This window comes from Phyllosticta capitalensis (assembly GCF_038381095.1).
Source record: "Phyllosticta capitalensis strain CBS 128856 chromosome Unknown BKA78scaffold_1, whole genome shotgun sequence".
NCBI classification, from domain to species: domain Eukaryota; kingdom Fungi; phylum Ascomycota; class Dothideomycetes; order Botryosphaeriales; family Phyllostictaceae; genus Phyllosticta; species Phyllosticta capitalensis.
Genome location: NW_027117439.1, coordinates 3,646,043 through 3,661,297, shown reverse-complemented (window position 1 = coordinate 3,661,297; position 15,255 = coordinate 3,646,043). Strand labels below are relative to the sequence as shown.

The 15,255-nt window shown below is 31.5% G+C and overlaps 1 protein-coding gene across 1 annotated transcript; it reads right to left on the bottom strand.

Annotated features, from left to right (window-relative positions):
* Positions 1 to 14,421: 14,421 nt before the first annotated feature.
* On the bottom strand, positions 14,422 to 15,221 carry BKA78DRAFT_22506 (uncharacterized protein). The gene has a single exon (XM_066883678.1). The coding sequence runs from the start codon at positions 15,064 to 15,066 to the stop codon at positions 14,617 to 14,619; it is 450 nt and encodes a 149-aa protein (XP_066750005.1). The 5' UTR covers positions 15,067 to 15,221; the 3' UTR covers positions 14,422 to 14,616.
* Between the last annotated feature and the right edge of the window lie 34 nt (positions 15,222 to 15,255).

Sequence of the window (15,255 nt, the reverse complement as noted above, 5' to 3'; positions counted from 1 at the left end):
GAGGTAGGTAACTGCCTTGCTAATAATAGGTACCTTGGGATTTAATAAATAGCTATCTAGTATATAGCTGCTCTACTCTTAGTATTACTACTATAGGTAAACATACTCTTTACCTAGGCTTATAATCTATCTTATTTAATAGCTTAGGTATAGCTTAGGAGCTACAAGGGTATAGTTAAGCTCTTATAGGTAATAGTAGTAGAACTAGGAGCCTTTCTAATTATTTATATACTAGTAGTAGCTAATTATCCTACTTAGGGTATTTAGGCTTATTAACTAGTTATAAGTTAAGGTTCTCTTTATCTTCTAAGCCTTCTACTAGTTCATTATTATTATTATATAGTAATAGCTCTTCCTAAGGGCATAGAATAGTAGCTAGCTATCTTCTTAAAAAGAACTTCTTTAGTCTCCTCCTAGGGTAGGTTCCTTATAGTTAGATACTATCTTTACTAGCTTCTACTAGCTTATAGGTCCTAAAGGTAGGTAATACTTCTACTACTTAGTAGGGGCCTTACTACTAGAACTAGAGCTTTTTATTATATATAGTATCTAGGGCTAAGTTCTTAAGTAGCACTAAGTTATCTATATAAATTTTATTATTATTAGTATATATTTAGTGCTTATTATTAAAGTATTCCTAGTCTTTAAGCCTTAGGTGTTATGTATATAGTTGTATCTTAGTAATCTACTTATCCTACTACTTAAATTACTATACTTAAAGGGTAAGTAGGTCTACTATACTCTTAACCTTATTCTATAGTAGTACTTGCTAGGTTAGAATCTTTAGTTCTACTAGTAAAATTATATATCTACTATAGATAAGCTCTGCTAGAGTATAGTCTATAGTATACTATACTATTATATAGTCTACCTAGGTAATAGTAGGTAAGTAGAATATCTATTTATAGCTAGAGCCTAAGGTTAGCTTAGAGATAGTATCTATAATAGGGTGGTATCCTCTCTCTATAAAGCTATTAGCTATAGGATAGTAGGTGCTAGTAATATACTACTTAATATTATAGAGTATCTATAGTAATTCTATTATATCCTTGTTCTTAGAGCCTCTATCCTAGGTAATTTTAATAGAGATTCTATGCCTGCAAAGGATGTCTTTATAGATAAACTAAGCTATTTCTTTTAAATTAGTAGTGTTTATAGCCTAGACCTTAACCTATCTAGTAGCTTTTTCCCTGGCGACTATATACTTGGTTTTATTTCTATTAGTAGCTATATATATAGTATTAACTACCTATTCTATTATAAGGAAAGCTATATATAAGACTTTAAGAGCTTTATTAACTATCTTACTAGATTGCTACTAGTATTCTAGATATATTTTATACTAGTTTTTAATAAAATCCTATTAGCTATCCTAAAAGTAGAGCTAGGAGACTTAAGTAAACTATATCTTCTACCCTTAGTAGCTATAGTTATTATATAGTTCTTTTAGGATATTAGTCTTTCATCTATTATTATCTACTACCTAGTAAAATAGGAGGTTCTTTATAGATTACTAAAATAGTATTTTACTAAAGACTAGGTATTTGAGGGCATGCTTCTTAAAGTTCTTAAAATCTAGTTTAGAAAGATTAGGGTATTATAGAGTAGTAAGCTACTTAGTAATCTAGATGTATTCTAGAGTATAGTAAGACTTATTAAGTAGGGAACTAGAAGTATTATTAGTAGCTAACTAGTAAGGGTCCTTACTAGTAGGATCTATAGGCTTAGTTTATATAGAGTAGATATATATATAGTTAATTCCTAGTTTCCTATTAACCTAGTTATCTAAGCTATATTACTTACTCTTATCTAGGCCCTCTTCTCCTTCTAGGTACCTAGATAGCGTATCTATAATTAGGTTCTTTTTACTAGGGACGTAGTAAACTATAAAGTCTATTAGCTTAATCTAGGCTATCTAGTAAGTAATAAGTATATTAGGCAGATTATTTAGGGTAGTATTAAGTTATTAGACTAGTATACTATAGTCTATCTCTATAGTAAATTGCGCTCTATATAGCTAAGCTTAGAATTTCTTAAGGATATAGACTAGGGCTCTATATTTATATTTTCTAGAGTTATACTTTCTTTTAGTCGCACTCTATATACTACTTTTATATTAGGCTAGATAGTACCTTTCTTCTTTATCTAACTATAGTAGATAGCCTCTATAGCTAGTAAGAGATATATTAACTATAAGAATAATTTTACCTACTCCTTCTAAGTAGTCTAAAGAGACTAGCATAGGAGCTTAGGTTATAAATTATAGAACTAAACCTAACCTTACTATTACTAGATCTTATTTAAGTGTTTCCTAGGCTTTTACCTAGGCTTTTTCTCTCCACTAGGGGTCCTACTCTAGGACACTCTCCTCTACCCTATAGCTATCTACTAGTTAGACTTTATCTGCCTTCTTTTTATATACACTATTTACCTAATATATTTAAGGTTCTACTAGTAAGGTGTTACTAGTAGGGCTACCTAAAGCTACTATAGATAAAAGGTATTATATACCATTCCCCTATCTATCTTTATTAGTTAGGAATAGAAGGGAATAGGGTACTATTAGTAGCCTTATACCCTCTAGCTATTCCTTTTAGTTATTTTAAATATCACTTATATTATATATATAGATTATAGAGTAAAAGTCCAATTCGCTATTTATTATTTTTATAGTTTCTATATAAAACAAATTAAATAGATATAAAAGCCTAAACAAATTAAAGTCCTAAAATACCTATAAAAGAGTAATAGGTAGAATCTCCTTCCTAAGTAATAGGAGTAGAGATACTAAGAAGTAAATACTAGAAAAGTATACTAGGCTCTATACTAGACTTTTAAAAAGTAGTTATTCTTAAAGTACTAGTTATCCTCTAACAAACTGTCTTTAGGGTAGGTAATATAGAAATTAATAATATTTGTATTATTAGGAGTGGTAATAGATCCTCTAACCTTACTATTAGACTAGTATTAGATAGTAAAGGATATATACACTAGCTATAGGTTACCTAGGATTATTAGTTATATTATATTGTTAATAATATAGAAGTTACCTAGGAAAACATAACCCTTAATAGAGACCTCTAAATTAGTAATCTATTCTTAGAAAGGGTTACTCTTAGTTCTATTAGTAGTAATTATATAATTAGTTTTTATATATATAGGGATATTAAAAGTTATAAGGCCTGCAACCTATATAATATTATAATAGATAAGATTAATCTTAGCTCCTATATCTATTAGGGCATGGATATTATATATTTTACCTAGAGAGATAGATAGAAAAGGCAAGTCTTATTAGATAAGGATTTTACCCTTATAGCACTCCTAGTAGATAATATCCTAGGAGCTATATAATTAGGATATATTAGTAGTATAGCTAACTTAGAAACCTTTTTATTCCTTAAGTAGGATAAACTAGGGTTACTTAATAGTTAGTTTATAATCCTTAGCTTCTAAGAGTTAACTTCCTAATTAGCTATTAAAGAAAGCATTAAGCAATAGCTTAAGGGATTTCTAGGTCTAAAGCAACAGGTAACATTTATTAAGAAATTTATCTAGCTTATCTAGGTCTATCTTATTAATTATAACATCTACTATAGTAGGACCCTACTAACAAGAAGCTCTATTTATTATTCTAGGTTCTTCTTAGAGCTTTATTACCTAAGGATCTTTATCTTTACCTAGGCTAACTCCTTTAGGCTTCTATAGATAAGGCATATCATCTATCTTAATATCTCTAAGGTCCTCTACTCTAGCCTAATAACTAACATTTAGGTTAGGTATAAAGGTAGGATACTCTATCTAGTATTAATTAAGTAGTTACTTAGTAGTTAACTAGTAAGGGTCCTTACTAGTAGGTAGTATTAAGACTACTTTCTCTCTAGTTAGTATATAATATTCCTTATTTTCTTTAAATCCTACTAATAGGTCCTACTACTTCCTAGCTCTTAACTCTTAACTATTAGCCACCTTATCTAGGGGGAAGGTTATTATAGATAGGCAAGTAGGGGCTTAACTAGTATATACCTTATAGGTATTAACTTACTAGGGTGACAGGCTAATAGTCTTATAGCTATTAAGAGTATAGAGGTCTCTATTAAAGTAGACTATATTAGTATAGTTATTAATATAAGAGAGGTTCCTAACCTAGAGTTAGACTTAAATATTAGTAGTACTAGATTAGACTCTATTAGGTTTTCCTAATTCTATATTCTATCTACTAATATCTATCCTAGCCTTTCTTAATATATTTTAGATAGATATATAATAATACTTATCGCACCTAGTTCTTAAGGGTTAGGCATTAGGAGATCCTTCTTTACCTAGGTTAAAATAGTAACTATTATAGTAGATAAAGCCTTAGTTAACATAGTACTATATTTTAGGATAGTTGTTAATATTATAGGGTTTACTATAGCTAAAGTATCCTAATAGAGGATTTAGATTGTTATACTAGTAGGACTGCTAACTATTTAGGCTAAACTAAGGATTAGGGCTATACTACTATAGGCTAGGGCTATATTACTATAGACCAGGACTATATTACTATAGGCTAGGGCTAAAGGGTTATTATTACTAGGGTGGATACTATAGTCCTAGTCCTAGAGAAGGACCTTACCTAGGGAATACTATATATACTTAATAGCACTAAGGTCCTTGCTAGGGTGTATACTAAGGGTTATTAGTAGTAAAATATATAGGAGTAGAGCTATTAGTAGTTATAGTATTAACTATAAGGCTAATATAATATAATAATTGCGACGCGTTATGCTTAATATAGGTGAATACTAGGTTCTAAAGTAAAAAGCTCTAGACTTAGGCTAGGTTAGATAGGCCTATTTTTATAATCTTCTTATAAAGGTCCTCTATTTCTTAGTTAGTAGTTTAGGTTAATACCTATGTTAGTAGAGAAGTACTATTAGTATTATAAACTACCCTTCCTAGCAAGAGCTTGTTAGCTAGATTAATAGGATAGAAGTGGTACTACTAGTTACTCTTAGGGTCTAGAATAATCTTGCTACTTATTATTTTAGGAATAAGGCTCTCTTAAATCTTAGCTACTAAAGATTTAGATACCTTCTACCTATTATTAAAGTGTTCCTTTATCTTCTTATACCTCTTAGCCTTATTAAGATACACCTAGATAGGTCCCTACTTCTATGTTTTCTTAGTTTTAATGTCTAATTTATAGGCTTTAATAATATTAAGGTATTATCTATCTAGGACACCTCTTATAAAGATTTTATACTAAGTTACTTTAGTAATTAAATTACACTTACACCTAATATATAATTCTTTCTTAAAGGCTTATATATACTACTAGAAGGTTTTACTATTATTATGCTTATTTTTACCTTCTTTAGTAAGAGTATTTAGCTATTCTTAGGAGCCGCGCTCTCTCTTAGGGTTATTTTCTAAGTAAGTCTTAAGAAACTAGGTTTTTAAGGCTTCCTAATTACTAGTAGCCAGTTTAGGTTAGTTAGGTAATTTAGTAAAGTAGGTATTGCCTATAAAATAGAGCTGTAGTTCCTTGTACTTATATAGGTTAGATAAGCTATAATTAGTTATAAGGTGCTCTAAGTCTTGTATCTAGTTATAGGCACAATGCTACTAGAATATTAGGTATTAAGGTATACTATACTTTAGTAAGAGTGTAGATATTACTTACCTAAGGCCTTCTATAAACATTATACTTTGTTAGTTAAACTAGGTATTGCTCTACTAGCTCTATTAGTATATAAGCTTAACTATTATATTAAATATAGTCTACATGTTTTATATATTACCTTAAGTAGCTTTTAAGTATAATACCCTATAGGGGTGCTAGTTATATTATTATCCTATAAAGAGTCTAATATCCTAATAGTATTACTACTAGTTAGCTATCCTATCCCTTTATAGTAGTTTTATTTATTTCTATTTTCTAGTAATTCCGCGTCGTCGTCTAGCAGAAGAGAGTCTAGGGAGAAGGTAGTATAATTAAGAGAAAGGTTAATATCTAGAAGATTACTATCTAGGTTACTATAGTTAGTCTTATTAAGATAGTCTAGGCTAGTTTTAATTAAGGGATAAGGTTGTTAGTACTAGGGAGCTAATTTTTAAGCTACTTGTAGATATAGTAGGCTACACTAGTTAAGGGAAGGTGAAATCTAACTATTAATATAGCTATAGGGGCTAAACTATCCTTTTAGCTACTAGGAAGGTAGCATATAAGAAGGATGTTCTTTTAATAATAATAGGGGGAAAGTTTAAATAAAAAGAGATATATAATCAGGTAAAGTAGTAGGTTTTAGTAACAAATTATTAAATGTATAGGTTGTTATTAGGAGTAGGTAGTACTTAGTAAGTTAACTAGTAAGGGTCCTTACTAGTTAGGGTAAGATATATAAAAACAACTTAGGGGGACTAATAATAATACTAATCTATAAGATAAAGGGAAGTATATATTCTTATTACTCTAAGAAACACCTCTACCTTACTTACTAAAAGTAGAGTCCTCCCTTCTTAATCCTGCAACTAGGGCCTTTAGTTATTAAAGTATAGATTATAAAGCATGTTCTTAAAATTACTTATCCTCTCTAGTAAGGGAAAGGAGGGGGTTCTTATATTGTTTAAGTATACTCCTTACTTAATTATTAGTTAAGAGTTCTTAAGGTCTTAGCCTTATTGTCCTTTAGTAATAAAATAAAAGTGGATAGGTATTATAATAATATTCTATTTATACTATATTACTCTATAGGCGCTTATCTAAGCTAGCACTATTTATTCTATCCTTTCTAAGGTATATTCCTTTTATATTAGGCTAGGCTGCTACCTTAGCAGCGTTTATTGTTTCTAAATTAGGTAGTTATTAGTTAGGGACCTACTTACTATATAGGTTCCTAAAAGTTATCCTTTTTTACTACTAGTTCTCCTGCTTACTTATAGGATTATATGTTCCTTCTTTATACTTAGCCTTTAGTTCTAGTCCTTGCTCTTTTCCCTACTTACTAAGGGTCTATTAGTTATAAAGTCATAAAGTATTTATAAGCCTAGTTTATTTTAGCATATAGGCTATATAGTATTAAGAGTAACCCTTATTAGTCTATAATTATATGTTCCTTTTAAGTAACTATTATAACTATTCTTTTTTATAATTAGCTATAGCTCTTAACTATACTACTAGAGTTAGGAATCTTTTTATTGTCTATTTTATAGTAACCTGTTACTACTCCTTTTTCTAATCCTATTAAATTAGTAAAATACTAAGTCCTTTCCCTTACTATCTTTGTTTAACTAGAGGCTTTATAGGTTTAGCCTTAATATAGATATGCTAGGAAGGCTCCCCTAATATACTATCCCCCTAGTATAGTTACTAAAATATATTAAAGGGCAGGGCGCGCAGGCACCTAACTAACTAATAAGGCTAAAGGGGGTAGTAGTTAAAGCAGCTAATAAGGTATATAGTAAAGGTAATTATAGGTAGTAAGAATAATTAATAAGAAGAAGCATGTTCTCCTAGGGGTAGCTACCTAGGGGGTCTATATACTGCTTACCTATAAAAGTAGGGGCAGGCTTAGTAAGGCTATTAGAGTAGATCTACTAATACTATTACTATTAATAGTAGTAGACGGACTTAGGCCGCTATGCTTGCTAACACTAGAAAGAAGGGTATAGTTATCTACTTTTATAATAATAAAGTACTTAACTAACTAAGGAGAGGAAACACCTATACTATAATAACTATACTAAATAGCTACTTAGCTTTAATTAATCCTCTTAAAGGATAGATCCTTAACTCTAGATTAGACTTCTATATTATTAACTACTATAGTAGAGTAGGCTTTAAGCCCACCTATCCTCTAGAATACCCTAATATAAATATTAATAATACTATAATTAAAATTACTATTATAGGAATAGTTACTCTGCACCTTAAGAACCTCTCTAGAAAGCTATACTTTCTTAAACTAAATTAGGTCATATATATTCCAGGCTTTTATACTAATATTATCTTAGAAGGAAGAATAAAGATAGTAGGATACTTCCTTAATACTAAGACTAACTAAATAAGATTTAAGAATAAATAGCTATTCTAGCTTAAACAACTAAGTAGAAGAATCCTATACTTTAATATTAAAATACTATATAATAGAAATCTTCCCCACATCTATAAGTAGACTAAAGATAGTAATAGGTACTATTACACTATAGAATAGATACTATAGACCTAAAGAGTATCCTCCTTTACTACTCTTATAAGAGATAAGGACCTACTACTCCCTATAGACCCTATACTAGTTAAAGAGAATAATATAGCACCTAAATACACCCTTATAATATCTTAGAATAGTATTAATCTATCTTATAAACTTCCCTCTATAGTATAGCATTATCTACTCAGGCACACCTCTTATAAGTAAATTACTACTCTTTAATAAAATATTACTAGCACTATTATTATAACCTTACCTAGTAAAGTACCTTATATAAATAAATATAGTATCTATACCTAAGCTAAAAGCAGCTATAGTAATAACCAGTATATAATAGCTAAACTCCTAACTATATTTAGAGATATAGTAGCAGATATAATACTCTAGAACCTAGCCTTTAATAGTAACAACTACTTTTTCTACACCTATAATATATTAATAGGAATCTACTTTAGGACTTCCTACTCTAATAATAATACTACTACTTAGAAGAAGATATAGGGAGAGCTCACTACATTTATTTATACCTTAGGATATAGTATCTATACATTTCAAATAGATAATAAAAGGCATATCTCCTTAGAGTTCAAATCTAAAATTATTTTAGATAGAACTATTATTAAACCTACAACTATATACACATCTTAGTAGGACTCTATAGAACAAGCTAGAGGAGTTATCCTACTAATTATATAAGCTCTTTATCTTTATATAAACTTCCCTAAAGACCTCTAGCTAGAAATCTATACAGCTATAATATATCTACTAAACTATACCCTAATAGAAAGATTGAATTAGAAAATACCCTTTAAGATAATAACTAGCTTCAAGCTAAACCTCTCTTATATTTATAAGTACAGCTGTAAGGTCTACATTTATCTTATAGTAAATAAGGGAGAGCTTAGAGCACCCTAAAAGAAGAAGAAGCTAGCTAATTATACTTTTATTAGATATCTTATTAGATAGGACTCTATTACTATTATATATATATAGATTCCCTTACTTGGTTAAATTATTTATATAAGAAACATCCTCTATAACAAAACACAATACTATTATCTAGGAGAGCTTAATAATAAGGCTATACTTTATAAAATTAATCTTCTTATACTATAAGCACCTAACTAATACTTAGAGCTACTTTAAGCAGCCTTTCAAGACCCTTATTCATTAATTAACTATAATATAGCCAAGGTTAATAAAAGATTTAGAGAGTAGTATAGGCTTTAAAGGAAGAGAATTATAGATAAGCTATTTTAGAAAAAGATTTACCTAGGTAAGGTTATTAATTACAAATCCATCTTCCCTATATAACAAGTGCCTATAGTATATTAAAATATACTTAAATCTCTAAAGCTTCTACCCATTTAAGTAAGATATAATAACAGTCTCTCTATAATCTACACTATAGAAATAGAGAATATATAGCTACTATATATCCTCTACCTCTTAAACTACCTCTTAAGTTATTACTTAAACTAATAAGCAAAGCCTCCTTAACTATAACATCCTAGCTAATTAAACTTAAGGCTCACTCAACTAAATTAAATACTAAGTCTTCTAAAGCACCTTAAATATCTACTTATAAGCACTTTTACTCTACTACTTTTATAGGTTCCTTAATACCTAAGTCTTCTACTCTTACTAAGTATAATCTCTCCTCTAAAAGCTTTTACCCTACCTATATAATAGCTATATCCTTTATACTTACTACCTTAACTATAATTTAGAATATTCTCTATTATATACAGCTCCTACCTAAGCCTAAATACTTTTAAGAACTTGCACGTTATATATATAAAGATCTATTTTAGAAGGCTATAGAGGTAGAGTTTAATAAAGCTATATATATAAGTACCTTTAAATAGTTAGATCTTTTAAAGGGAGCTCTCCTTATACTACTTACCTAGGTCTATAAATATAAGCTAGATTTAAATCTTCTCCTAGAGTAATATAAAGCTTATCTCTATACTTAAGATAATCTTTAAAGTATATCTTATAAGATATATACATTAACTCTTACTCTTTAGGTATAGCAAGCTCTAATAGCAATTATTATAGCCTTTAATCTTAAGTATAATTAGTATAATATTATTAATACCTTCCTTAATACCTCTCTCCTATACAACCTATATACGTGGCCACCACCTAGTATTATAAGGATTAGAAATAAGTTTCTTAAAATCAAGTAGGCTCTTTATAGGCTTAAGGAAGCTCTATACCTCTAATAATAATATTTTAAAGATATACTCTCTAAGCTAGGCTTCTATCTAATTCTAGGCATTAATTACCTTCTCTTTAATAGTACTATACTAATCTTCTTCTATATTAATAACTTCTATATAGTCTACTCCTAAAAGAACGCCGCCTACACTAAAATAATATAAGAATAATTATCTAAAGAGATTAATATTACTAGTAGTAACCCTATTTACTAGTTCCTTAGAATAAGAGTTATAAGAGACTGCTCCAAGTGTATAATATAGATTAATTAAGAAGGTTATATTAAGAAGATAGTATTATAATATACTATTACTATTAGTACTAAGGCTTCTATAATACTTTTACTATCTAATATTAACCTTATAATTCCTAATAGACACAATACTTTAAAACCTGATATTAAGGTATATCAAGCTTAAGTTAGATTAATTAACTTTACTATAATAGCTATACAATTAAATATTATATTCACAGCATCTACCCTTACTTACTACCTTATAAATCCTACTATAGCATACCTTAAAGCTACTAATCATATCCTTAAATACCTTATTAGAATAAAGATAATCACTCTTTAATATAGCAATAGCTAACTAACTACTACCTCTCTTTATATACTATATTAAGAGTTCTTTAGCACCTCTAACACCTCCTATAGTAACAATCTAGTTACAAGGTAATTATTAGAAAGATAGATCTTCTCTCTATTTAGTAGACTAGTAGATTAGAAAGCTATATATTAAAAGACTATTACTAAGTTAATTATAGAAGTGGAACTCCTCTCTCTCTCCTATACTAATACTAAAATAGTTTAGTAGAAATACTTTCTTATTAATATTAAACTCTAATTAGACTCTCTACCTACCTTATAGTATAATAACACCTAAATACTTAGGATTATTACTAAAGAATTACCTAAATTAAACATGTCTCTCTATTATGTTAATATCTATAATTACTAGCTATAAGAATAGTATTAATATAGTATTATTTAATTTATTTAGATTCTAACTACTAAGATGCTAGCAGACAGCTTAACTAAGCAACTAGGTATAGAATTATAATAAAACTTTACTTAATAAGCTAGACTTACTCCTATTAGTAAATACTTTAAAGAGTAATCCATTCTATAGTTTAAGCCCTATTACTATTATCCTATTAACTATCCTAACTTTATTCTTAATTATATTTACAACTATTTCTATATACCTATAACCTATCTCTTCTTTAACTTTATTAATTCTTATCTTTACATCTTAATAATATAGACTTAATTACATTTATAGACATAGTTAAGTTCTATATTAGCTCTTTTATTAACCTAAGTCTTAACCTTACTAGCATTTAGAACTATAATCTTAGCCCTACCTTTCCTCCCTTACAAGATATAGAAGATCTCTTAGGTATTAAAATAATTAGTTTTTACTTTTTGTTAGAGGTATAAGAATAAGCCTAGACCTTAGGCTAGACTATTCTAGAACCTCTATTATAAATCAACTTATTCCTATAGTTTCCTTAAGATTCTAGACCTTATTCTAGATTACCTATATTACTAAGGCTAGAATCTTCTAGATTAGACATATTATTGATTCCCTTCTATTATTAGAAAGTCTATTAATAATATACTAGAGAAAGAACTCTCTAGAATCTCTTAGGACTTAGTATATATATCTCTTAGGTAGCCTGCTAGTTAGTTCTCTAAGGAAGTTCTTCTAGAGTAAAGAATCTACTACTATTCTCTACTCTCCTACTACAGGCAAATAATAAAGATAAACTACTTATCTTTATATATTATCCTAACACTTTTACTATCTTTACAATACCTAGACCCTTTATAGCTTACTAAAAGATACTATCTTAAGCATAGGAGCTTACCTTATTAATAAAAATACTACTATACTATTTAGTAAAAACAACCTTATCTTCTACTTCTATATTATTAAAGGTAATAATAATAATATCTACTAGCACCCTTATAGACTCTAGCCTTAAATAGATAATACCTTACTTATAAAAATTATAGATCTTTCCTTCCTTCTTAGGTAGTTTTCTTATATGCTTTACTACTAATAGTCTTAACTAAAACTAACTATACTACTACTTATATATACAGCCTATTAAGAAGATAAGTTATAAGGACTTCTATTTACTCTATTTTATTATCTTATACCTTAAGGGTGTTAAAGATATATAATTAAACTTAAATAGGCTTTACTAGAACTACTTAAGTACAAGACCTTTAAGATTTAAGATAAAACTATATAGAATATAGAGATTACACCTAGAGTTAGAGTTACTAATCTACTAGTACTTCTAGGAGGTTAAGTAGTTAGTAGTATAGAGCTACTAAGATTAGTTCTAACTTACTAGTATATTATCTAAACTAATAACTTCTTAATTAATAAAGTTAAGGGTCTAGGTAAATATTAAATCTCTATTAAAAACCTCTAAAGACTTATTTATATTTACTTTTATTATCTACTAGAGCTAGGTTAAGGAGCCAACCTCTATAACCCTCCCTTAAAAGTAAGATTAGCTAAAGTATAAGCTATAGTAAGAAGGAATCTAGTTAACCTTATATATTTAATACTATAACCCTTAACTCTAAAGATAATAGAGGTAGAACCTTCTTAATAAACTATAATAGCAAGGCTATCTTAATAGGGTTAAGAGGCTATAGTAATTACAATATTATCCTAATTATTAACTATAGTATTAAACCTAACCCCTACTCTATAAGATAAAGGATCAAAGGAGGTTAAAAAAGAGATAAACTAAGAGGGTAAATTAAAAGAGACTCTTAGTATTACTAGGTATTAATTTCTTATTTCCTTATAACTCTAATTAAGCTACCTTAGATTTATAGTTTAGTATCTATTTTAGTCTTAGAGTCCATGTTTCTAATCTCTATTCTTAGCTATCTAATTTAGGTATAAGTTATAGAGAACTAGCAGTTATTTTAAGAGACAGAATAATTAATTCTAACCTATATCTAATTACATTTGCACCCTTGACTTATAATCTCCGATTAAACCAGTCGCGCGATTTCTGCCACGTTTTGAAGCCACCCGCGTGAGTTTAAACATCATTTCCGCCTTGAAAATAGAATGACGACGAGACTTCGCATTGGGCCGGGTCGACGTGATGATTTTGTAGCTTGCAGCTGCATCAAACTTTGGTCATGATGTCAGTGTAACAGCTGCACGTGGAGAGCTTCGAAATCCAGAAGGGAAGCTGTCGTGGTGGATCTCAGCTCCTATCTGCAGGAGGACGATAAGCCGACATCTAGTATCCAGGAGTAACTGGGAGCATCCAAGCCCTTGCAGATTGAGGTCAGTTCATTGGTTGTTGAATCCTCACGTGGACAGTGTGAGGGAGACCATCCTGGAGGAGCTCAGTTGATTTCCCTGTCTGACGGGGACCAGGCTTAACGGGAAGGACAGACTTCCGTCTTGGAGTGTTACAGATGTCTTGCGGACGCGCTAATGGATGGCAGGTCTAGCGCTCCAATCCAATGGAAGTGTGCGCGTGAACAGTCGTCGTCGTCGACCACAGGGAAGAATTTGTACAGGGACGTTTTTGCGCCCAGCGCAGCTAAGCCAGATCGATTACTGGCGCTGATATCAGCTTGTCTCTGATGTGTTGCACGGTTGCGGAAAATATACTGCAAGGCGGACAGCAGCCCGGCGAGGAATGAGACATGGTGGGAGACGTCGATGCCGCCGATGTTTGCGAGCCTTGTGCGAGCTATGCCCGTCATTGCAGGTCGAACGGATCTTCCGAGATGCACGAGTATACCTAGCTGCATAAACAAGTAGTGTTGCTCCGGCAAAAGAATAGTTATTCGAGGTGTGATTGGGTCTGTTCAGGGAGTTGTTGACAGCCTTCTGCACAAGCGGCAGAGCGCGCTCACATGCCGTGAACGGCACGGATATTCTGGTCGACACGACGCAGCGTGCAGCGCTAACGTCGTTTGAGTGTAAAGCTCGATTGACCAAGACAACGACAGGCGTCGACGAAATGAATGCGAAGATCGAGGTGTTGAAAGGCAACTCGAAGCTTCAATTGAGCTCTGTTCTGAACTCAAAATCCGACACGTAGCAACTTTGGCGACGAAGCTTCTGTAAAGAGAAGCTATAAGCGCGCGACAGGCTTTTAAGCATTAAAGATCTTCACCAGTCACCCTAGTCAGTGCGCGTCAAGGGCAAGCAGAAGGACCGGTTTCGAGAGGGTGCGTCATAGGTAGAGACACGATGCCGACGCTCGTCAACTCCAGCACGTACGGCGTTGATGGACGGTTGAAAATCGATTTTGAGAATTGACGGGTAAAGCGAAAATGCATGAGATGATATTGCAGCGCTCGATGATGGACGCGCGGGACGGCAGGTGCTACGGTGTTGTGCGCTTTAGCTGGGAGGCCTGGCCACGATGCCTGCAGAGGTACCTGGTGTTTCCCCGAGCGAGACGACGCGAACCACACAACTAGCTGCAGAATTAGTCCACCGGCTATCACAACCTCATCTCTCTGTCTAGATCCAACTTCACCGTCGCTTTTCCCCATCAATTCGACGATTTGACCATCATCTTGCGCCGCATGCGACAAAGGCACTGCCGCGAGTCGCGCGAGCGCCTTTGGCGTGATCCGCATCCCGTTGTCCTGGCTCGATCGACGTCGGCGGCTTGCTGGGCGCGGCTTGGAGGAAAGCCACGCCGCAACCGTCCAGTGGTGATCATTTTGCGCAAGGCGTAGCGACGAGTCGACTGGAGCTGGGATAGACAAGCAGCGCGTCAGCCGTGGACAACTGATCACTGGCCAAGCATGCGGCACGCAAATTCT